General features: G+C 42.8%; 1 protein-coding gene across 1 annotated transcript in view; it reads right to left on the bottom strand.

Annotated features, from left to right (window-relative positions):
• The window catches only part of LOC106586291 (parathyroid hormone 2 receptor), a 155,440-nt gene extending 137,011 nt beyond the window's left edge, over positions 1-18,429 (bottom strand). Inside the window, exons 1-4 of the mRNA XM_045707894.2 lie at positions 18,311-18,429; positions 17,742-18,047; positions 17,538-17,625; positions 9,790-9,889 (exon numbers count right to left, since the gene is read on the bottom strand). Coding sequence (XP_045563850.1) covers positions 9,790-9,889; positions 17,538-17,625; positions 17,742-18,047; positions 18,311-18,429 — 613 coding nt within the window. The remainder of the gene's footprint in view (positions 1-9,789; positions 9,890-17,537; positions 17,626-17,741; positions 18,048-18,310) is intronic.
• Between the last annotated feature and the right edge of the window lie 5,123 nt (positions 18,430-23,552).

The raw sequence follows: 23,552 nt of genomic DNA, 5'->3' as shown, positions 1-23,552 counted from the left end.
ATGTATTGAGTCAACAAGTATTCAACCCCTTTGTTAGGAAACCGCTCAGGGATTTCACCATGAGGCCAATGGTGACTTTAGAACAGTTGTACAGAGTTTAATGGCTGTGATAGGAGAAAACTGAGGATGAACCAACAACATTGTAGTTACTCCACAATACCAACCTAAATGACAGAGTGAAAAAAGGAAGCCTGTTCAGAATAAAAGCATTCCAAAACATGTATCCTGTTTGCAAGAAATGTGGCAAGCAGGACAATAAACTAAAACACAAAGCCAAATCTACCCTGGAGTTGCTTACCAAGAAGACAGTGAATGTTCATGTGTGGCTGAGTTACAGTTTTGATTTAAATTTACTTGAAAACCTATGGCAAGACCTGAAAACGGTTGCCAATTATTACCAATTTGACATAGCTTGAAGAATTTTGAAGAATAATGAGCAAATGTTGCACAATCCAGGTGTGGAAAGCTTTTAGAGACTTACCCAGAAAGACCCACAGTTGTAATCACTGCCAAAGGTGCTTCTACAAAGTATTGACTAAGGGGGTGTGAATACTTACACTACCGTTCAAAAGTTTGGGGTCACTTAGAAATGTCCTTGTTTTTGAAAGAAAAACACATTTTTTGTCGATTAAAATAACATCAAATTGATCAGAAATACAGTGTAGACATTGTTAATGTTGTAATTGACTATTGTAGCTGGAAACGGCAGATTGTTTTATGGAATATCTACATAGGCGTACAGAGGCCCATTATCAGCAACCACCAACCACCTGTATTTTAATAGACAAAAAAAAGTGTTTTTCTTTAAAAAACAAGGACATTTCTATGTGACCCCAAACTTTTGAATGGTAGTGTATGTAATTTAGGCATGTTGTATTTAATTTTCCATAAACTTGTAAACATTTCTAAAAACATGTTTTCACTTTGACATTATAGGGTATTTTGTGTGTAGATAGGTGAGAAAAAAATGATTTAACCCATTTTGAATTTAAGCTGTAACACAACAAAATGTGACTTGTTTCTGGAAACTAGGCGTATATGTCGCACATCATTACTTCACAGGAAAGACATTTTAAAGTTTTTTGGCAGAAATGCATTCTGGAACAGGTGAACTTTCATGTGCCTTAATAACAAACGTGAATGCCATCTGTAAATACGTGTCACGACTTCCGCCGAAGTCGACCCCTCTCCTTGTTCGGGCGGCGTTTATTTTCCATTTGTTCTGTCTTTGTCTTTCACACCTGGCTTCACTCAACCAATTACTTGTTTATTATTTAACCCTCTGTTCCCCATGTTGTGAGTGATTGTTAATTGTACATCGGTCGGTTTTTGTGGGCTTGCTATGTTGCTTTGTATTTTTGTATTTCTGAGTAAAGTACGTTGATGGGACGGCTGCCGGATGCCAGGGGTTCCTACTCCAGCTGGAGCTCTACCTGGCGACCGTCCACCCGGCTCCATCGGGGCGTGAGAGCGTGTCCGCCCTCGTCTCCTGCCTCTCAGGCAAAGCCCTGGAGTGGGCCAACGCCGTCTGGAGTGAAGGAGACGCGGCGTTGGACCATTACGCAGAGTTCACCTGCCGCTTTCGGGCATGTTCGACCACCCGCCTGAACGTCTGTTCCACCTGAGGCAGGGGACGAGGAGCATGCAGGATTTCGCCTTGGACTTCCGGACCCTGGCCACCAGCGAGGGATGGAATGACAGGGCCCTTATCGATCACTACCGGTGCAGTCTGCACGAGGACGTCCGTCGGGAGCTGGCCTGCCGAGTCAACACCCTCACGTTGGATCAGCTGGTGGACCTGTCCATCCGGCTGGACAACATACTGCCTTCCCGCAGACGTCCGGATCGGGGCCTGTCAGTTCCATCCCCCAGCACCTCCGCTCCGACGCCCATGGAGCTGGGAGGTGCTGCGCTTAGGGCGACCGGAGGAGGGGCCATTGCCTGCACCATGTGTGGCCGCAGAGGACACACTGCTGGTCGGTGCTGGGGGGGTTCCTCAGGGAGTCGAGGCAGCAGGCAGGGCACTATCGTGTCACCCCAGGTGAGTCGGCACCAGGCTCACCCAGAGCCCCCTGTTGCTCACATGTATGTGTTTATTTCATTTCCTGAGTGTTCCCCGCATTCCCAGCATAAGGCGCCAGTAGATCCTGGCGCAGCTGGGAATTTTATTGACCGTTCATTTCCCCATAGTTTAAGGATCCCCTTTGTTCCTGTGGATATGCCCTTCCCTGTGCACGCCCTAGATAGTCGACCATTAGGGTCAGGGTTGATTAGGGAGGCCACCGCTCCACTAGACATGTTTGGAGGGTCACAAGGAGAGAATCAGTCTCTTCCTCATAGATTCTCTTGCTTTTCCGTGGTGCTGGGCCTACCCTGGTTGGCCTGACATAACCCCATTATTTCGTGGCAACAGAGGGCTCTCAAGGGGTGGTCACGAGAGTGCTCAGGGAGGTGTGTAGGGGTTTCCGTCGGTGCAACTATGGTGGAGAGTCCAGACCAGGTCTCCACCGTGCGCATTCCCTCAGAATATGCCGATTTGGCTCTCACCTTCTGTAAGAAGAAGGCGACTCAATTACCACCCCATCGATGGGGGGATTGTGCGATAAATCTCCTGGTAGACGCAGCACTTCCTAGGAGTCACGTGTATCCTCTGTCACAGGAGGAGACGGCGGCTATGGAAACATATGTCTCCGAATCCCTGGGGCAGGGATACATTCGGCCTTCCACTTCACCTGCCTCCTTGAGTTTCTTTTTTGTGAAGAAGAAGGATGGAGGTCTGCGCTCGTGTATTGACTATCGAGGAATCAATCAGATTACTGTGAGGTACAGCTACCCACTGACTCTCATCGCCAGTGCGATCAAGTCAATGCACGGGGCGCGCTTCTTCACAAAATTGGATCTCAGGAGCGCTTACAACCTGGTGCGTATTCGGGAGGGGGACAAGTGGAAGACTGCATTTAGTACCTCGTCATGCCGTACGTGTTGATGAATGCTCCATCAGTCTTCCAGGCCTTTGTTGACGAGATTTTCCGGGACCTGCACGGGCAGGGTGTAGTGGTGTATATCGACGACATTCTGATATACTCCACTACACGCGCCGAGCATGTGTCCCTGGTGCGCAGGGTGCTTGGTCGACTGTTGGAGCATGATCTGTACATCAAGGCTGAGAAATGTCTGTTCTTACAACAGTCCGTCTCCTTCCAAGGGTACCGCATTTCCACGTCAGGGGTGGAGATGGAGAGTGACCGCATTTCAGCCGTGCGTAATTGGCCGACTCCCACCACGGTAAATGAAGTGCAGTGGTTTCTAGGGTTTGCCAACTACTACCGGAGGTTTATCCGGGGTTTTGGTCAGGTAGCAGCTCCCATTACCTCACTGCTGAAGGGGGGACCGGTGTGGCTGCAGTGGTCGGCTGAGGCGGACAGGGCTTTTGGTCACCTGAAGGCTCTGTTTACCTCGGCTCCCGTACTGGCTCATCCAGATCCCTCTTTGGCGTTCATAGTGGCGGGGGACACGTCCGAGACTGGGATAGGAGCCGTGCTCTCTCAGTGCTCGGGCACGACACCAAAGCTCTGCCCCTGTGCTTTCTTTTTGAAGAAGCTCAGCCTGGCAGAGCGAAACTATGATGTGGGGGATAGGGAGCTGTTGGCTGTTGTCAAGGCTCTGAAGACGTGGAGACATTGGCTTGAGGGGGCTAAACACCCTTTTCTCATTTGGACTGACCACCGCAATCTGGAGTACATCCGGGCGGCGAGGAGACTGAACCCTCGCCAGGCAAGGTGGGCTATGTTCTTAATCCGTTTTGTTTTCACTCTGTCCTACAGACCAGGTTCCCAGAACGCTAAGGCAGATGCACTGTCCCGGATGTATGACACAGAGGAGCGGTCCTTTGATCACACTCCCATACTTCCGGCCTCTTGCCTGGTGGCACCGGTGGTGTGGGAGCTGGAAGCGGACATCGAGTGGGCGTTACGCACAGAGCCCACTCCCCCCCAGTGTCCAGCTGGGCGCCTGTACGTTCCGTCTGCTGTCCGCGACCGTTTGATCAATTGGGCCCACACGTCACCCTCCTCTGGTCATCCTGGCATTGGTCGGACGGTGCGTTGCCTTAGTGGGAAGTACTGGTGGCCCACCATGGCCAAGGACGTGAGGGTTTATGTTTCCTCCTGCTCGGTGTATTCCCAGTGCAAGGCTCCCAGGCACCTGCCCAGAGGGAAATTGCAACCCCTACCCGTTCCACAACGGCCATGGTCGCACCTGTCAGTGGACTTCCTGATAGATCTTCCTCCCTCACAGGGAAACACCACGATCCTGGTCGTTGTGGATCGGTTTTCTAAATCCTACCATCTCCTCCCTCCTCCCTTACACCTGAAACCCCACCTCTTTAAGGAATACCTAGGATAGGATAAAGTAATCCTTCTAACCCCCCCCCCCCCCCCTTAAAAGATTTAGATGCACTATTGTAAAGTGGTTGTTCCACTGGATATCATAAGGTGAATCCACCAATTTGTAAGTCGCTCTGGATAAGAGCGTCTGCTAAATGACTTAAATGTAAATGTAAATGATGTGGGTAGGTTTCTGTGGTCATATTGCCAGGACCAGCCGGGGGAGTGGGTGGCGTTCATCCCCTGGGCAGAGATGGCCCAAAACTCACTCCGCCACTCCTCCACTAACCTCTCTCCAGTGTGTACTGGGGTATCAGCCAGTTCTGGCACCTTGGTATCAGAGACAGATCGAAGCTCCTGCGGAGGACGAATGGTTTAACCTGTTAGGGCTAGGGGGCAGCATTTGCACGTCTGGATAAAAAAAATGTACCCGATTTAATCTGGTTACTAATCCTACCCAGTAACTAGAATATGCATATACTTATTATATATGGATAGAAAACACTCTAAAGTTTCTAAAACTGTTTGAATGGTGTCTGTGAGTATAACAGAACTCATTTGGCAGGCAAAACCCTGAGACATTTTCTGACAGGAAGTGGATACCTGATGTGTTGTATTGACTTTAAACCTATCCCATTGAAAAACACAGGGGCTGAGGAATATTTTGGCACTTCCTATTGCTTCCACTAGATGTCACCAGCCTTTACAAAGTGTTTTGAGTCTTCTGGAGGGAGATCTGACCGAACAAGAGCCATGGAACGATGATGTCCCATTAGACACCTGGCGCGCGAGTTCATGTTGGGTACCCTCGTTCCAATACGTTATAAAAGAGTATGCATTCGTCCACCTTGAATATTATTCATGTTCTGGTTAAAAAAGGCCCTAATGATTTATGCTATACAACGTTTGACATGTTTGAACGAACGGAAATATATTTTTTCCCCTCGTTCATGACGAGAAGTCCGGCTGGCTTAGATCATGTGCTAACAAGACGGAGATTTTTGGACATAAATGATGAGCTTTTTTGAACAAAACTACATTCGTTATGGACCTGTGATACCTGGAAGTGACATCTGATGAAGAAAATCAAAGGTAATGGATTATTTACATAGTATTTTCGATTTTAGATCTCCCCAACATGACGTCTAGTCTGTATCGCAACGCGTATTTTTCTGGGCGCAGTGCTCAGATTATTGCAAAGTGTGATTTCCCAGTAAGGTTATTTTTAAATCTGGCAAGTTGATTGCGTTCAAGAGATGTAAATCTATAATTCTTTAAATGACAATATAATATTTTAGCAATGTTTTCTAATTTTAATTATTTAATTTGTGACGCTGACTTGACTGCCGGTTATTGGAGGGAAACGATTTCCTCAACATCAATGCCATAGTAAAACGCTGTTTTTGGATATAAATATGAACTTGATAGAACTAAAAATGCATGCATTGTCTAACATAATGTCCTAGGAGTGTCATCTGATGGAGATTGTAAAAGGTTAGTGCATCATTTTAGCTAATTTTATGGTTTTGGTGACCCTGTCTTTGACTTGACAAAACATTACACACAACTCTTGTAAATGTACTGTCCTAACATACTCTAAATTTATGCTTTCGCCGTAAAACCTTTTTGAAATCGTAAAACGTGGTTAGATTAAGGAGATGTTTATCTTTCAAATGGTGTAAAATAGTTGTATTTTTGAAAAATTTGAATTTTGACATTTATTTGGATTCAAATTTGCCGCTCTTGAAATGCACCTGCTGTTGATGGAGTGCACCACGGGTGGCACGCTAGCGTCCCACCTAGCCCATAGAGGTTAAGCGCTCAGAGGAGACCTGGAACGCCGCCCATGTGCACCTACAACGGGCCGTGAGGCGGCAAAAAGTGGGTGCCGACTGCCACCGCAGCGAGGCACCGTTGTTCGCACCGGGGGACCGGGTCTGGCTCTCGACCCTCCACCTGCCCCTCCACCTGCCCTGCCGGAAGCTGGGCCCGTGGTTTGTGGGGCCATCTAAAGTCTGAGGAATTAATACGATAATCTGGGGGAAGCTGTAACCTGAAGCATGCCTCGTTCAGTCTCCACTGAATGAGGTTTGCTACAGGTTACAGCTTCCCCCAGATTATTGTATTAATTCCTCATTCCATGTGTCTCTCCTCAGGCTGGTGGTGGCTGGTCCACTCCAGGCATCTGAGGTGCGGGAGGTTCCTCCGCCCCCTGGACATCGAGGGGGCGCTGGCGTATGCTGTTCGAGCCATCCTGGACTCGAGGCGTCGGGTGAGGGGCCTTCAGTACCTCGTGGAGTGGGAGGGGTACGGTCCGGAGGAGAGATGCTGGGTGCCGGTGGAGGACGTCCTGGACCCTTCGTTGCTGCGGGATTTCCACCGTCTCCATCCGGATCGCCCTGCGCCTCGTCCTCCGGGTCGTCCCCGAGGTCAGTGTCGGCGCGCTGCTGGAGCCACACGTCAAGGGGTGGTACTGTCACGACTTCCGCCAAAGTCGGTCTCTCTCCTTGTTCGGGCGGCGTTCGGCGGTCGACATCACCAGCTTTCTAGCCACCGTCGAGCCACTTTTCATTTTCCATTTGTTGTGTCTTTGTCTTTCACACCTGGCTTCACTCAACCAATTACTTGTTTATTATTTAACCCTCTGTTCCCCATGTTTTGTTTGTGAGTGATTGTTAATTGTACATCAGTCCGTTTTTGTGGGCTCGCTATGTTGCTTTGTGTTTTGTATTTTTGAGTAAAGTACGTTGATTACTCATATCTGCTGTCCTGCGCCTGACTCTCTACACCAGCAACACACAGGACCATTACAATACGAATAGAATTGCTAAATTACAAGCCTTGTTGGTTTAGCCACGGAAAAAGGCAGGAACCTTCTCGCTAGCCATTAATGTCTGAGATAATGGATGGGCTGGACATGCCTAGAGATGAGTTCGGATTGGTCTGCCATGTAACGCACTTCTGTCTATAACATGAGCTGCACCGTATGTGTAGGTTATCCTTTTTCACATAGCTTTTTTTAAAGATCTCATGAAGAACTGCAAAAGTGTTGCTCTCCACTTTCTGGAGGACCGAGTTTTGAAATTAGTTGGATGCCCGTGGAAGCAGAGTATGATAGCTTAGTAGATGGAGACAATTCTGGCATTTGACTGCAACTATGCGGAGAGAGTCAAACACCTGTCTCCGGATTACATCTTCAAACTAAGGGGAACCATGGCATCTGTGACAGATAGGGAGAAGCGTTCATCCATGTATACAGGTAAGAGAGTCTAGCTAGGTACATTTTCAGATATTATACATTTGTAATTTAGTCAGAAAGTTGTTTTATTGCAAGTGAACTTCTTACATCTAGGGGTTCCGTTAGCGGAACGCCTCGCAAAAATCCAATGGAAGAGCTTGGGGTGAAATACAAATACCTCAAAAATGCAATAATTTCAATTTTTCAAGCATACGACTATTTTACACCATTTTAAAGATAAGACTCTCGTTAATCTAAGCACATTGTCCGATTTCAAAAAGGCTTTACAGCGAAAGCAAAACATTAGATTATGTTAGAAGAGTACATAGCCAAAAATAATCACACAGCCATTTTCCAAGCAAGCATATATGTCACAAAAACCCAAAACACAGCTAAATGAAGCACTAACCTTTGATGATCTTCATCAGATGACACTCCTAGGACATTATGTTATACAATACATGCATGTTTTGTTCAATCAAGTTCATATTTATATCAAAAAACTGCTTTTTACATTGGCGTGTGATGTTCAGAAAATGTATTCCCACCGAAAACTTCCGGTGAATTTACTAAATTACTCATCATAAACGTTGACAAAATACATAACAATTATTTTAAGAATTATAGATACAGAACTCCTTTATGCAATCGCTATGTCAGATTTTAAAATAGCTTTTTGCAATATTCTGAGTACATAGCTCAGCCATCACGGCTAGCTATTTTGACACCCGGCAACTTCGGGACACACTAAACTCAGAATTAGTATTAGAAAAATGGTATTACCTTTGCTGATCTTCGTCAGAATGCACTCCCAGGACTGCTACTTCAACAACAAATGTTGTTTTTGTTCCAAATAATCCATAGTTATGTCCAAATACCTCCGTTTTGTTCGTGCGTTCAGGTCACTATCCAAAGGGTAACGCGCGAGCGCAATTCGAGACCAAAAAATTCAAAATGTTCCATTACCGTACTTAGAAGCATGTCAAACGCTGTTTAAAATCAATTTTTATGGTATTTTTCTCATAAAATAGCGATAATATTCCAACCGGACAATAGTGTATTCATTCAAAGAGGAAAAGAAAAAACAGCGTGGACGCGTGAATGCGCATATCCAATCTCTTTGTCACCAGGTAGACCACTGAGAAACTGAGCTACTATACTCTGCCCAGAGACAGGAGACGCCTTAATCCGCTTTCTGAAGGCTTTAGAGAGCCAATGGAAGCCTTAGAAAGTGCAACGTAACCCCACAGATACTGTAGTTTCGATAGAGAATCAAAAGAAGAACTACAAATTCTCAGACAGGCCACTTCCTGCTTGGAATTTTCTCAGGTTTTTGCCTGCCATATGAGTTCTGTTATACTCACAGACACCATTCAAACAGTTTTAGAAACTTCAGAGTGTTTTCTATCCAATAATATGCAAATATGTGACTCTGGGCCCAATAAGTAGGCCGTTTGATTTGGGTTTGATTTGGCCGTGAAAATACTGCCCCCTATAGCGAAGAGGTTAAAGCATACTGTTAGCTAGCTAGCTAACGTTAGCTGGCTGGCTCGCTAGCTAACGTTACGTGTATGATCTGTGTAGTAATATTATTCATATCTCAGAGCCATTGGCATTGCTAGTTATAGCCTAATGTTAGCTAGCTAGCTAACATTGAACCTAGTTGGTTCGCTACCTGCAGATTCATGCAGGGTAGTAACTTTATGAGTTGGGATTATGGTTCATTGTTTAGCTAGCTAGCTACATGTCTAAACAAAAGACTCCACTATGCAAGTAACCATTTCACTATACCATTTACACCTTCTGTATCCTGTGCATGTGACAAATAAACTTTGATTTGATTTGATATAGTGTGTGTTTACCAGAGACGGTATTGTCAAGAACAACATGACCTGCCCCAAAGTCAAATTAGGATATAACGTTTGGCCAACGAGACAGTGTCCATACTGCATACTGTTTATTATTTCCTTGACTTGCATTGTAATTCTGGAAGTCAGTCAGGGGGCGGACGTCTTATTTTACCACATGTACGTTGGTTTCAGGGAAAACGTATTTACTTAGAGTATGTCTGCTTAACTATGACTCACAGAAGCAATACAGCACCACAGAGATATGTCAAGTTAGGGCATGTTTAAGGTTACAGTCCACAGTATATGTTGTTATTACCTGCAGGGTCGCGGGTGGAGAGGTTCTGGTGGCATTGGAGTTTAATGTCATACAGAATGTACATCTGCTCCTCTGCTGTCAGACTCTCATCAGATCCACCCTGCAGACGACAAGCAGTGGCTAGTGTTAGTCTCATAAATTTTTCTGAGATAATTTGAGGTTTACAAGTTTCTGACAAAAAAAATACTAAGTTAACATCTCTTCTGAGTGGTTGTCTAATGTTCTCAAAGACCTTGTGACCCTATGATCTGATTACGGCCTTACAGTATTTCACACAGCGACATAAAGATTGGTCACAGACTTTTCAAATGATTCACAAGTAATGAAAGAGATTGGAAATGCATAGAGATCGGAAATGGTTAACATGAAGAAAACATTTATAACAATGCACCCACATAAAAACCAGACCTGGGTTCAAATACTATTTCAAATATATCAATTACTTTCATGTACATTCAAAGTAAGTACTCAGATATATTTTATTTGAAAAGCCAAGTGGCTGAATATTTTAATGTATTTGAAAATACTCAAATACATTGACTCAAATACACTCCCATGAATTTAACCCAGGTATTTGAAAATAGTATTTGAAACAAGCGTTTGAAAATACTCTTCAATACAATTTTGTAAGATATATATATATGTTTTACAAATAACCAGTCAAATACTCAAATAAAAGTACTTGTTTTGGGCTGTGTATTTGAAAATACTCAAATACACAGAAAAAAAGTATTTTAAATGTCAGATACTCAAATACACATGTATTTGAACCCAATAACAATTAAAGCAATGCTTCCCTTTCAAATCCCACACAAAATATTGAACAGTGTTCAAACAATACAGAATGCACAATCATTACCATATTGTGAAGGATATTTACTTCAAATGTTTTGGAACTTGTTCTGTTGTTATATTTGTGCCTTACGGAATAACAAACATATTCTAAGTCTGTGTATGCTTTCCTCAATTATTTTTTATTAGAATTTAACCTTTATTTAACTAGGCAAGTCAGTTAAGAACAAATTCTTATTTACAATGACGGCCTACACCGGCCAAACCCGGACAACGCTGGGCCTAGTGTGCGCCGCCCTATGGGACTCCCAATCACAGCTTGTTGTGATACAGCCTGGATTCAAACCAGGGTGTCTGTAGTGATGCTTCTAGCACTGAGATGCAGTGCCTTAGACCGCTGCGCCACCTGGGAGCCCAAAGTAGCCTAAAGTACTTTGAATGACTCTATGCCCTTTCGAGTTCAGTTACTGTACGGTGTCTTCAAATGCCATATCACTCTTGAGTTAAGAAAACTATTTGTGGATGTGGATGACTCATTGAATGGCGCAAACCAGAGTCAAGACAATTATCCATTTATTTTCATTTTGATAATAGATTTTTCTCAGAAAGTAAAGTTTGGTTTTTGCCATGACATATACAGACAAGGAAGGAGTTGAAAGAGTTTGCATTTTTGTTCGTGGTTGTATATCCTTTTAAAATAACATTATGAATGTGTTTTATATTACCATGTAAATCACTATTTAGATGTTGTATGTCCTCGTACAGAACACATTTTTCAATGGCACACAGTCCACATGCATATCTTCAAATTTGATTTGAATTGCAAGCATATTCCTGAAAAACTAACTGACATTGTCCATCAAGGCCTGGAGCTGAATGGCCCTTCACATCTCACTGGCAGTCTGAATTACATGTACACCTACAGTAAATGATTGAATGGGGTTGACCAGGGGTCAACCTCATAGATGCTAAAAACTTCAACAGTTACAGACACAGACACATTAGGAGCATCTAATGGTAATGGAAATGATAGGAAGGCGAATTTGTGCAATCTGTGATGAACATCTCTTGCCCAAGGGGCATGTGGAGCACTGGGGAGCATTGGGACCATAAACCTTCATTGATGAGCAGATGGAATGGATAGATATTAGAATTACAGGCTGTGACGATATGTGTCATATCCCACTGTCTATCATAATTGCCACTGTTATAGTCTCCTGCATGTTACACTACTGTTTTAGCCTTACGCATTAACTTGGGGAGAGAATGCAAGTCTTCAGGTTTCAGGCAAAGTTACTCATCATAGCCTGGACCTAAGGTTACTCATCATGCAAGCGTGGTTCATTGAACCCTCGCCATTCCACTAAGGTACTCTGCAGCAGATATAAATTACTAATATGTCATAACTGACAGTCCCCTTCTCTGACACCTGTGGGCAGTTGTTTCTCTCCAGGGCAAACTGATATCTCTTCACCCTGTAGTAGCCAAGCAGGTGAGGGAGTGCTCATTCCAAACAGGTCATACATCCAGTGATCCTAAGGCTACTGTGTGTGATTCCGTTATACTGTGAGAGGGATAGGAGAGAGCAGAGATACAGTGCATTCGGAAAGTATTCAGACCCCTTGATTTTTCTACATTTTGTTACGTTACTGACTTATTTTAAAATGTATTGAATTATTTTTGTCCTTATCAATCTATACACAATACCCCATAATGACAAAGAGAAAACAGGTTTTTAGAAATGTTTGCAAATGTATTAAAAATAAAAAACAGAAATATCTTATTTACACAAGTATTCAGGCCCTTGCTATGAGACTCGAAATTGAGCTCAGGTGCATCCTATTTCCATTGATCATCCTTGAGATGTTTATACAACTTTATTGGAGTCCATCTGTGGTAAATTAAATTGATTGGACAAGATTTGAAAAGGCACACACCTGTCTATATAAGGTCCCACAGTTGTCAGTGCATATTAGAGCAAAAACCAATCCATGAGGTCAAAGGAATTGTCTGTATTTCTCCGAGACAGGATTGTGTCGAGGCACAGATCTGGGGAAGGGTACCAAAACATTTCTGCAGCATTGCAGGTCCCCAAGAACACAGTGGCCTCCATCATTCTTAAATGGAAGAAGTTTGGAACCACCAAGACTGTTCCTAGAGCTGGCTGTCCGGCCAACCTGAGCAATCGGGTGAGAAGGGCCTTGGTCAGGGAGGTGACCAAGAACTCGATGGTCACTTTGACAGAGTTCCAGAGTTCTTCTGTGGAGATGGGAGAACATTCCAGAAGAACAACCATCTCCGCAGCACTCCACCAATCAGACCTTTATGATAGAGTGGCCAGATGGAAGCCACTCCTCAGTAAAGGGCACGACAGCCCACATGGAATTTGCCAAAAGGCACCTAAAGGACTCTCAGACCACGAGAAACAAGATTCTCTGGTGTGATGAAACCAAGACTGAATTCTTTGGCCTGAATGCCAAGTGTCACGTCTAGAGGAAACCTGGCACCATCCCTACGGTGAAGCATGGTGGTGGCAGCATCATGCTGTGGGGATGTTTTTAGTGGCAGGGACTGGGAGACTGGTCAGGGTCAAGGGAAAGATGAACAGAGCAAAGTACAGAGAGATCCTTGATGAAAACCTGCTCCAGAGCACTCAGGAATTCAGACTGGAGCGAAGGTTCACCTTCCAACAGGACAACAACCCTAAGCACACAGCTAAGACAACACAGGAGTGGCTTCGGGACAAGTCTCTGAATGTCCTTGAGTAGCCCAACCAGAGCCCAGACTTGAACCTGATCGAACATCTGGAGAGACCTGAAAATAGCTGTGCAGAGTCGCTCCCTATCCAACCTGACGGAGCTTGAGAGGATATGCAGAGAAGATTGGGAGAAACACCCCAAATACAGGTGTGCCAAACTTGTAGCGTCATATCCAAGAAGATCTGAGGCTATAATCGCCCCCAAAGATGCTTCAACAAAGTACTGAGTAAAGGGTCTGAATAGTTATTTAAATGTGATATTTAAGTTGTTGTTTTTTTCATAAGTATTTGCAAAAATGTCTAAAAATCTGTTTTTGCTTTGTCATAATGTGGTATTGTCTGTAGATTGATGAGAAAAATAACAAATCAATTTTAATCCATTTTTTATTTGAATTTTTAATATATATACTGCTTCAGCACCAGTACCACTTATAGAATACTAAGAAGGTCTCTGTAAATAGAAATCTCTGGAGGAAGTTTTAGAGGAGAGTCAAGACACAGGGGGAGTTCATACACAATAAATATTGTGTAGGAGGATGGTTAACAAGGGTTATCATTCTGTTATGTGAGATGCATAGAGGCAGAATGAGAGACTCTGCAGTCACCAAGGTGGGGGAGAGGTGGTACTGGTTGATCAGACGTGAGAGGTGGTATTAGTTGATCAGACATTACAATTATTACGGTTTAATATGTGCAAAGATGAGTACATATCCTACACTCATCTATGGCCTATTCTGTATCTTCTCTATTTCCAGATGTGTGCCTGCAAAATTGATCTCTCATGTGTCTTAAGAAACGTATTTGAGGTCATGAGGAGGAGTTGTACTCCATTCTCTACAGTGATGGCTGATAAGTTTGAAGCACAACTAAACCACACTACTGACTGACAGTGAGCACAGATAATTATATACACCACAATCCCTTAATTAGATGCGTCATACACACTCGAAGCAAAAATAAGGGGTATCTATCCTGTCTTTTATTTGGGTAAACATCACACATGGTGTAATTGCATGTAGAAAAACACAAAAGGAAACAACATCCTTCACAGCACTGTACAATAGTGAGTCACACACTGCACACACTATTCCCCACACACTGCAGTGAGGTGGGGAATATCAACACTGTTAAGGGGTCTCCATAATGCCTACATTATAACAGGGGTCTCTAAATTGAACAAGATCAGTGAGCCTGCTGCCCGCTGATGACGAATTTCCGATTTCTCATTGTATGGATGAGATGACAAATGGAGTACATTTTCACAACTGAATAACAACCCACTGGGCACAGACTGGTTGAATCAACGTTGTTTCCACGATTATTTCAATGAAATTACGTGGAATATACGTTGAATTAACGCCTGTGCCCAGTGGGAACTGAGTCTGTTAAATATTTGACTCATTATGAAAACATAAATATGATTTTCTACAGCTGATAAAAATTGTTTGCCGACTCAATGTTCAACTTTGGCAATTTATACTATTCTAAACATAATGCACTAATAAAAAATAAAAATCGGACATTCCCTGTCATATTCTGAACACAGCTGAACAATTAGGACTAGGTTTTGTTTCTTACCTGTGCGTTAACAAACGTCCAGCACAGGAGGAATGAGACCAAGTTCCATAAGATCCACTTCACCATACTTCCAAACAGGACAGTCACCTATCTCTTTGAAACTCTAAATGTAGTTAGGTTAAACGTAATTTCAAATAATAATTATTTGCCATTCTGACTCCAATAGTCGTTGTCTGGTTCACCTTTCCATATAAGACACATGACAAATATCTGACTTTTTGTCGACTATGACTGTAAAATCTTCAAAACACGTTTTTACGATAATAAATATAAGGTGACGTGTTCATACAATGTCAATAACAAGCGCAAAAAAATAGGAAAAGGTCAGAGAAAGCTCGCAAACACATTAACAATAATTCCTTATCCATAATACACGTTTATTTTTCCATATAGTAGGCTATAGCATATACATTCTGCCAGGACTTCTCAGAACAAGTTTGTACATTCCAGTTGTCTTTTTAGAGAGAAGGGCGCGAATTCTCTTTCCGTCCTCAACAAGCTGAGTGAAGACGTGAAAAGGCACGTGCTGTTGTTACCGCTAAACTAAAGCGCGGGGATCTTTTGGTGGTTCGGCAAAATCACCCTTTCTCTTCTTTAATTTCCAAAGAGTCCTTGTACATTCAGTGCAGTTTTATCAGCATCCAAATGACTGAACAGTAAATGAACAGCGTTGCATATCCTGACACGAAATTCCACCTAATACATATATATCACATTCCAGGTTTGATCGCGCAATGCATCGTAAGCAGAAACATACTTTGAAGCAACTCTTGACTAGTGAAATATTTCAGTAATCGCAGTCATATATCGCGTAATTTGGTCAAAAACGCAGAATCTGCCCACAGGCGATTATTATTTCAGAAACTCTTCTATTCAAGGACCGTTTAACGTAATTTGCTAAAGTGGCTGATGAGCTATCCTTGGTGCTGAAACTTCGTTCGAAGGACTGACCCGAAAGTTGGCATGGGCGCTATAAATGCAGGAAATAATCTGTCTTTAGCCGAGTGGAGAAAAAAAATGTCCGATGTCATACCAGGACAAAATAATTTCAACACTAAATAGGCCTACTCTGCTAATATATTTGAAATCACATTCATATGTGACCAAGACAGGTTGTACTTTGCAAGATGTGGAGTTCAACAATAACATGACCGCTTCCATTGATATTACTCACCATACCACTGCGACTGAAGGCACGAACAACAGGTGGAAATAATACAAGCAGACTGTAATCAGAAGCTACACAAGTGTGTGTGCATCACACTAAACCATCATTTTCCTTATAGAAGATAGAAGCAGCATGTGCTCAACTAGTAATGGCATGGTGCCCTCCGAGCATCCAAATATCAATGCTAATTAAAATCTAACAATTGATATCGTCCTCTTTACTAGTTCCTCCAGATACACAGGTCACATCCCGAATGTAACCCTATTCCCTATATAGTGCACTACTTTTGGCTAGAGCCTTATGGGCCCTGGTAAAGTGCACTATAAAGGGAATAGTGTGTCATTTTAGACACAGACAATGTACTGAGCAGGAAGTCGGCAACTTATCTATGAACTGGGTATGAGGCAGGATAAAAAAAGTGAAACATCAATAATTGCACAATAAAACGCACAGACTCTGTCGCTGCTGCCACCAAAGTGTGTGAGAGAGGGTGTTCTATTTGGTTTTGTTCCCTTCCATCTGATGGTAAAGTAACAGAATAAACTTGGCCTAAACTCCACATATGTTGTCTCCAATATGTTTATCAGCCCAGCGTGTGAATGAATCCACAAACATCCATTCCTCCACAGCATCAGTTCCCCTACAGCTCCAATCATCAATCATCTCAACTCAATTAACTCCCAATGCAACTACAGTGTGAAATAACTTTTGAGTGGTGCATCACTTCATGTTATATTCTGGACAATATACGTAAATACAATTGTAATCCCAATATTGTAATATTTCATCATATCTGTCCTGGGCCGATTGAATTGAATTGCCCACTCTAAGGCTTGTCGGATCAGAAACGCCCGTTGGATTGAGTTGAGCTCACCTCAACACATTCGTAGGGTACTAGGGGGTAACTAGCCCCCCCTAATAACAATGTTTAATTGCTGACACAAAAAAGCAATGTTTGGGGGAAAAAATGGTATGTGGACGAAGGTCATGCTTAGGCAAATAAACTATAAAGGGAAATAAATGGTTATAGTTTACATTTTTCAGTTTACATTTCATGAAATGTTGGTTTTAGAGAAGGGGCGCTTTTTTAAAGTACCGGGGTTAAAGTACCCCCCATTTAATCAGTTGTATTTAGAAATTCTTTAGTAAGTGATACTTAAAAGCTAAGTTTAGTTGTCTTATTTTAAATATTTAAATAAAATATGGGGGGAAATGGTGTTCGATATGTCACAATTAATATCTGCACTATGAGGAGATTTGATGTAAAGTCCCTCTTTTTAACTCACCTGCACATTCATTTTCTTTGTTATTTAAATGTTGTTCCTTTTCCTTACAATCCATTATGTACAATTGCACTACATTTTATTGGAATAATGCAAGTTTTTCAAATCCCAGCGGTCTTTAAAATGACATTCAAGAGCAAAAGGTTTTGTAAGGTGAGGCTTTCAGTACAGCCGCAGACTCTGCATTCCTCTTCCTCGTCTCGCCTCCTGGATCCTCGGCCTTAGGGACAACTCCAATAGAACTGCTGCAGTTGCAGCTGTTGGTTGTTGGTTTAAACAAAAACAAACAAACAACAAGAACACATGAGTATTGGTACAATAAACACTTCTAATCACTATATGCAAATATATATTGAAGACTGTACAGTCTAACGGCTGCAGCTTGTGGCTGCAGTGGGGTGGCAGAGTGATGTGAATCACTCCATGGCCTCTTGCTGTCAGAACAGCCTCCAGGGTCTTATGGGAGTGGTGCCCATCGAGGATGAGGATGTGGGGTTCCTCAGGGGTACAACCAACACTGCGGGCAAAGTGGTGGAGCCAGCCGACAAATATGGTACTGTCCACAAAGCCTGAGTCACTCACCCTTCCAATGGACCCTGGAGGTGCTCCAACCAGCAGGTGTTCATTCATCGTCTTCTGGGGGAAGATGAAGAGGGACGGGACGTACTGCCCCGCTGCACTGATAGTCCAAATTACTGTGACTGTGAAGCACCTCCTGTGCTAGTCATCCGTGAAACCTATTACGCTCCCTTGGTGGCCACCACTGGCAACGGTTTCTGGATGTTTCGTATTCCCGTCTCGTCCATGTTCCAAATCTTCGTTGGCCCGATGTCCATGACGCTGTTTAAAATGTCCTCGTAGGCCGTAAAAAACTGGTCAACCTTAAGCTTATTAAAGCCCAAGGCCCTCGCAAGACTGGTTGCTTGCAGTACTCAAACTGACAGTTGAGGGTTGAGCTTCATGAAGCCACTGAACCAATCCACTCCTGCATACCCCTTTCCTTTGCTGAACCTGTGCTTGATTCCCATCCTCTCTGCCAGATCGAAGGCGAGTCTTCTCATGTCCCATGATGTTTGACCAAATAGGGCTATTTCCATTTGTTGAATGTGGTTGACAAGGTAACTTTCATACATGGAAGAGAAGACTGGCACTCCGCGCATTTGGCTGAATCCTGGGTCTTTCACCTCCTTCCCTCTGAAGACCGTAGGGTTCTTGGTGGAATGTTGAACACCCTGGTAGCCCCCTTTAAGTTCTGCGCATTTTCTACTGCCTTCACGGCATGCTGTATCATCTCAGAGACATAGCTTCCACAGTCTGTTTTCTTCTTGTATATTCTCATCTGAAAATAAAACATGAAATTATATTAGGAACTGTAAGGAACTGACCATTAACCTAAACCCTGACCCCTAATCTAACAGATGGCCCCTAACCCTTACCCAAAACCTTCCCTAACCACTAATCTTTTTTTTTTAGATAGCCCCTAACCCTATTAACCTGCAAGGGGAGAGGTGCCAATTTAAAAGCTCTCTTTTAAAAACGTAGCTAGCTGTCCTCCCGAGTGGTGCAACCTGTCTAAGGCACTGCATTGCAGTACAAAAGATGTCACTACAGATCCGGGTTTGATCCCGGGCTGTGTTGCAGCTGGCCATGACCGGGAGACCCATGTGGTGATGCACAATTGGTTAGGGGAGGGTTTGGCCGGCATGCCCTTGTCCCATTGCGCTCTAGCGACTCCTGTGGCGGGCTGGGCACATGCACGCTGACATGGTCACAAGTTGGACGGTGTTTCTTCTGACACATTGGTGCGGCTGGCTTCCAGGATAAGCGAGCAGTGTGTCGAGAAGAATTGCGGCTTGTCAGGGTCCTTTTGAAGGATGCATGGCCCAGGACCTTCGCCTCTCCTGAGTCTGTACGGGAGTTGCAGCGATGGGACAAGACTGTAACTACCAATTGGGGAGAAAAAGGGGGTACATTTATAAAAATGAAAATAACCAACCAAAATAAAAAATACAATTAAAATAAACACATAGCTAGCTATATGTCATAAAATGCTGTGTAAAATAGCTAAAAGGCTATAAAGTAAGATTAACTGTAAAGCTATCAGTCACTAGTGGAAACATTTACAACTGCAATTAAGTTATGTTATCTTTTTTAATATATTTTGCCACAGACGATCTTCTCGTAAGGTTGTTAGCTAGCACTGCTAGCAGCTTATGTTAACTAGCATTTACTGCTAGCGAGGTTGCTGAGTGGTGCAGTGGTCTAAGACACTGCATCTCAATGCATGAGGGATCACTGCAGTACCTGGTTCAAATCCAGGCTGCATCCCATCCAGCGCACAATTGGCCCAGTGTAGTCTGGGTTGGGGTAGGTTGTCATTGTAAATAAGAATTTGTTCTTAACTGACTTACCTAGTTAAATAAAGGTTAAATGAAGAAAAAAACTAGCACACACTAAATGTCTAAATGACAGGTAGAAATACATTCATAACCATAAAGGGGTAACAAGCCCCAAGTTGTAGAAACATGTCAAGGAAGATCAGTGGAAACAGGATGAACCTGAGCTCAATTTTGAGTTTCATAGCAAAGGGTCTGAATACTTAAGTAAATAAGGTATTTCCGTTTTTATTTTCAATAAATGAGGCAAAATTTCAAAAATCCTGTTTTCGCTTTGTCATTATATGGTATTGTGTGTAGATTGATGAAGAAAAAAATAATTGCATCCATTTAAGAATAAGGCTGTAACATAACAAAATGTGGAAAAAGGAAGGGGTCTGAATACTTTAGCTCTAATACCAGATTTTTACTGTAAGGCTACAGTATATGCATTACATTATGTCCAACATTCCTGTCCAGTGTTCCTGGGTTAGATCAAAGTCTAAAAAGGGAAGCTAATGGGTAGTAGAAGAATATTATCTGTCATTGTCACATCCATATGGTACACTGTGTAAGACACATCAGCTGAGTTACGTACATAACTTCACAGTACCCAGTAGAGTCCCCGGAACATCTTCTTCAGGCTAGGGTCTATTTTTCTCCACTTCCTGTCTGACGTAAATGTACAAAATGACATAAATGTAAATGTAAATGACTGATGTGTCCCAATTAAACTGCCTGTTACTCAAAACCTGAAGCCAGGATATGCATATAATTGGTAGCATTGGATAGAAAACACGTTGATGCTTGTAGAAATGTTAAAATAATGCATGAGACTATAACACAATTGATATGGTAAGAGAAAATCCAAAGAAAAACCAACCAGATTTTTTTTTTTTTTTTTGAGATCCCACGCTCTTACATTACAACATATAGGGACAATGTTAAATCCGGCTCCCAGATTGCAATTCCTATGGCTTCCAATAGATGTCAACAGTCTTTGTTCAAGGTTTCAGGCTTGTTTCTTCCCAAACGAGGAAGAATTTTGAGTTTTGGCACCGGAAGTCACAGTTGGAAATCAGTCTGTGGGCGCAAGACGAAAAGGACGTGCACTTGCTAATTTTACTTTTCTTTTGAACATACTTCTTTCCGTATTAAATATTATAGTTTAATTACATTTAGTACCTGAGGATTAAATAGACACGTAGTTTGACTTGTTTTCACAAAGTTTAGCGGTAGCTTTTTGGATTCCTTTGTCTGCACGTTGAACGAGTGGATTACTCAAATCGATGGCGCCAACTAAATAGACTTTTTCGTATAAAGAAGGATTTTATCTAACAAAACGGCCATGCATGTTGTAGCTGGGACCCTTTGGATTGCAAACAGAGGAAGATTTTCAAAAAGTAAGTGATTATTTAATCGCTATTTGTGATTTTATGAAGCCTGTGCTGGTTGAAAAATATGTTGATGTGGGGCGCCGTCCTCAAACAATCGCATGGTATGATTTCGCTGTAAAGCCTATTGTAAATCGGACAATGCAGTTAGATTAAGAAGAATGTAAGCTTTTAACCAATATAAGATACTTGTATGTACCAAAATGTTTAATATCCATAATTTTTATGATTATTTATTTGAATTGCGCACTCTCCAATTTTGTCGATAGGTGTCCCGCTAGCGGGATGCCTATCCCAGAGAGGATTTATAACACCAGACAGACTGATAATTGGTGTTCTGATCATATGAATGATGTTCTCAAAAAGGTTACGTCACATTTTCCCATATCGCCTTGTTAGACTACATTATTAACTGGATTATGAAGCAAAAGTGTCCCTTGGCACCACCAAATACCACTAAGTACTGGAAAATATCCATTGTTACCACACAGTTCATTAGTTGGTACCATGTAACAACATGAAGCATTATCATCTTCCTCAAACAACCAGTACACAAATGGGTGATGACGTAATGGCAACCTGTTTTGCCAGCTGGGCACAATTTCCTCACTTCTGTTTGCATTCTTGGGTAAACAGTTGTGCACTCAAGTCCACAATCCACATACTGTGGCTTTGTATGAGTAAGCATAGTAGTATCCTTGAAATGTAGGTGAATGACTGACAACAGCCTTCAACATTGGTTATTACTAGTATGGTAATTATAATTCATTGCTTCATAACAGGGAGCCCTATAATCCTAAGAATCTCTTCTGATTGGTTTACTACTCATTGTGTTACAACAACACCAGTGCTCAAATAACATAAGAAAACAGACTCTAATCTTTTTTAAGAGCTTGCTGCTCACCAGTTAGTAACAGCTTTGACTCTTTCTTACCTAAAACTGCTCATGGTATTTTAGTCCTCAAAGACAAAATAAAATAAACAGCTAAAACCAAAGTCTCAAAATGGCTATCAATGACATACAAAAAAGTAGCACCACTGAACAATTGCATACCTCAAGACAGATCTTGTCACGCCCTGATCTGTTTCACCTGTCCTTGTGCTTGTCTCCAGCCCCTCCAGGTGTCGCTCATCATCCCCGGTGTATTTATCCCTGTGTTTTCTGTCTTTCTCTGCCAGATCATCTTGTTTGCCAAGTCAACCAGCGTTTATCTCCTAGCTCCTATTTTTCCCAGTCTCTGTTTTTCCTAGTCCTCCTGGTTTTGACCCTTGCCTGTCCTGACACCAAACCCGCCTGCCTGACCATTCTTCCTTCCCTGACCTCAAACTTGCCTAACACCTTGTACTGTTTGTACTTGGACCTGGTTACTGAACCCCTGCCTGTCCTGACCTCTAGACTGTCTAATGCCCTGTACTGTTTGGACTGACCTGGTTTATGAACTCTCGCCTGTACCCGACCTGCCTTTTGCCTACCCCTTGTGTTATAATAGATATTGGAGATCAACCATCTGCCTCCTGTGTCTGCCTATGGATCTCGCCTTATAGCTCTAGCTGAGAAACTGAAATATGTGACAATTTGCCAAATTGAAAGGTAAGCTCCTTACATCCAATGATGTAAAATAGTCTAGACATAACAATTGACAAGTCTATGATTAAATTACCCACTTTTAATTCTTTATACTTCAATGAAATGTAATTATTTGTAATTTTTTTACACAGCAGTGTTTCTGTGGCTTGCAAATCATCACACAGCATGTTCATTTGTGGAATAGTCTCTAGTGGTCTCTACTCTGTATTTAGGCTCTTTGTAAACATATCCTACCAATGCCCTTATCCCACCTCCTGAGCTAAATGCAAATATCCTGTGGAGGTGGAGTACAGGACCCCAAGCAGATACCATTCGGGCTGTTTCCTTTTTGTCAAAAGGGGACGTAAAACAGATTTTAAACAAACTGAAGTACACACACACTCCCTGAAGCACTCTCTCGCCACACAGAATGCATGCACGCATGCACACACACGGATGCACGCACGTTGAGAAAAGGCAAACTCAATTCTTATTGGACCAAGATAAGCCTTGGTATTAGCTTTCTGGTTTCCCTTTGGTATGCTGCATGATGAGATGGTGTGAACCTGGGTATGACTCTCTAGTCTAGTCAGTGTTACTACTTTCGTCTTTCCACCCAGTAGGTGACGTAGTGCACCGTGCTGTCCCTGCCTCCATATCCTCCGCAGCCCAAACCCACAGGATAATTGCCGTCTAAGGGCTCTATTCAATCTGTAGATCTGCTTTATAAGCGCGTTTGACCAGTAAAGGCAATGTTCCCGTGTCACAGAGACTGACTTCACAGTAAACGCTACATATGTCGGACCAATCAAAAATTACCTTTACATTTTAACGCGGATCTTCCTCGA

Source organism: Salmo salar, chromosome 25, assembly GCF_965601325.2.
Source record: "Salmo salar chromosome 25, fSalSal1, whole genome shotgun sequence".
Lineage (NCBI taxonomy): Eukaryota > Metazoa > Chordata > Actinopteri > Salmoniformes > Salmonidae > Salmo > Salmo salar.
This window is presented reverse-complemented; position numbering and strand designations above follow the sequence as displayed.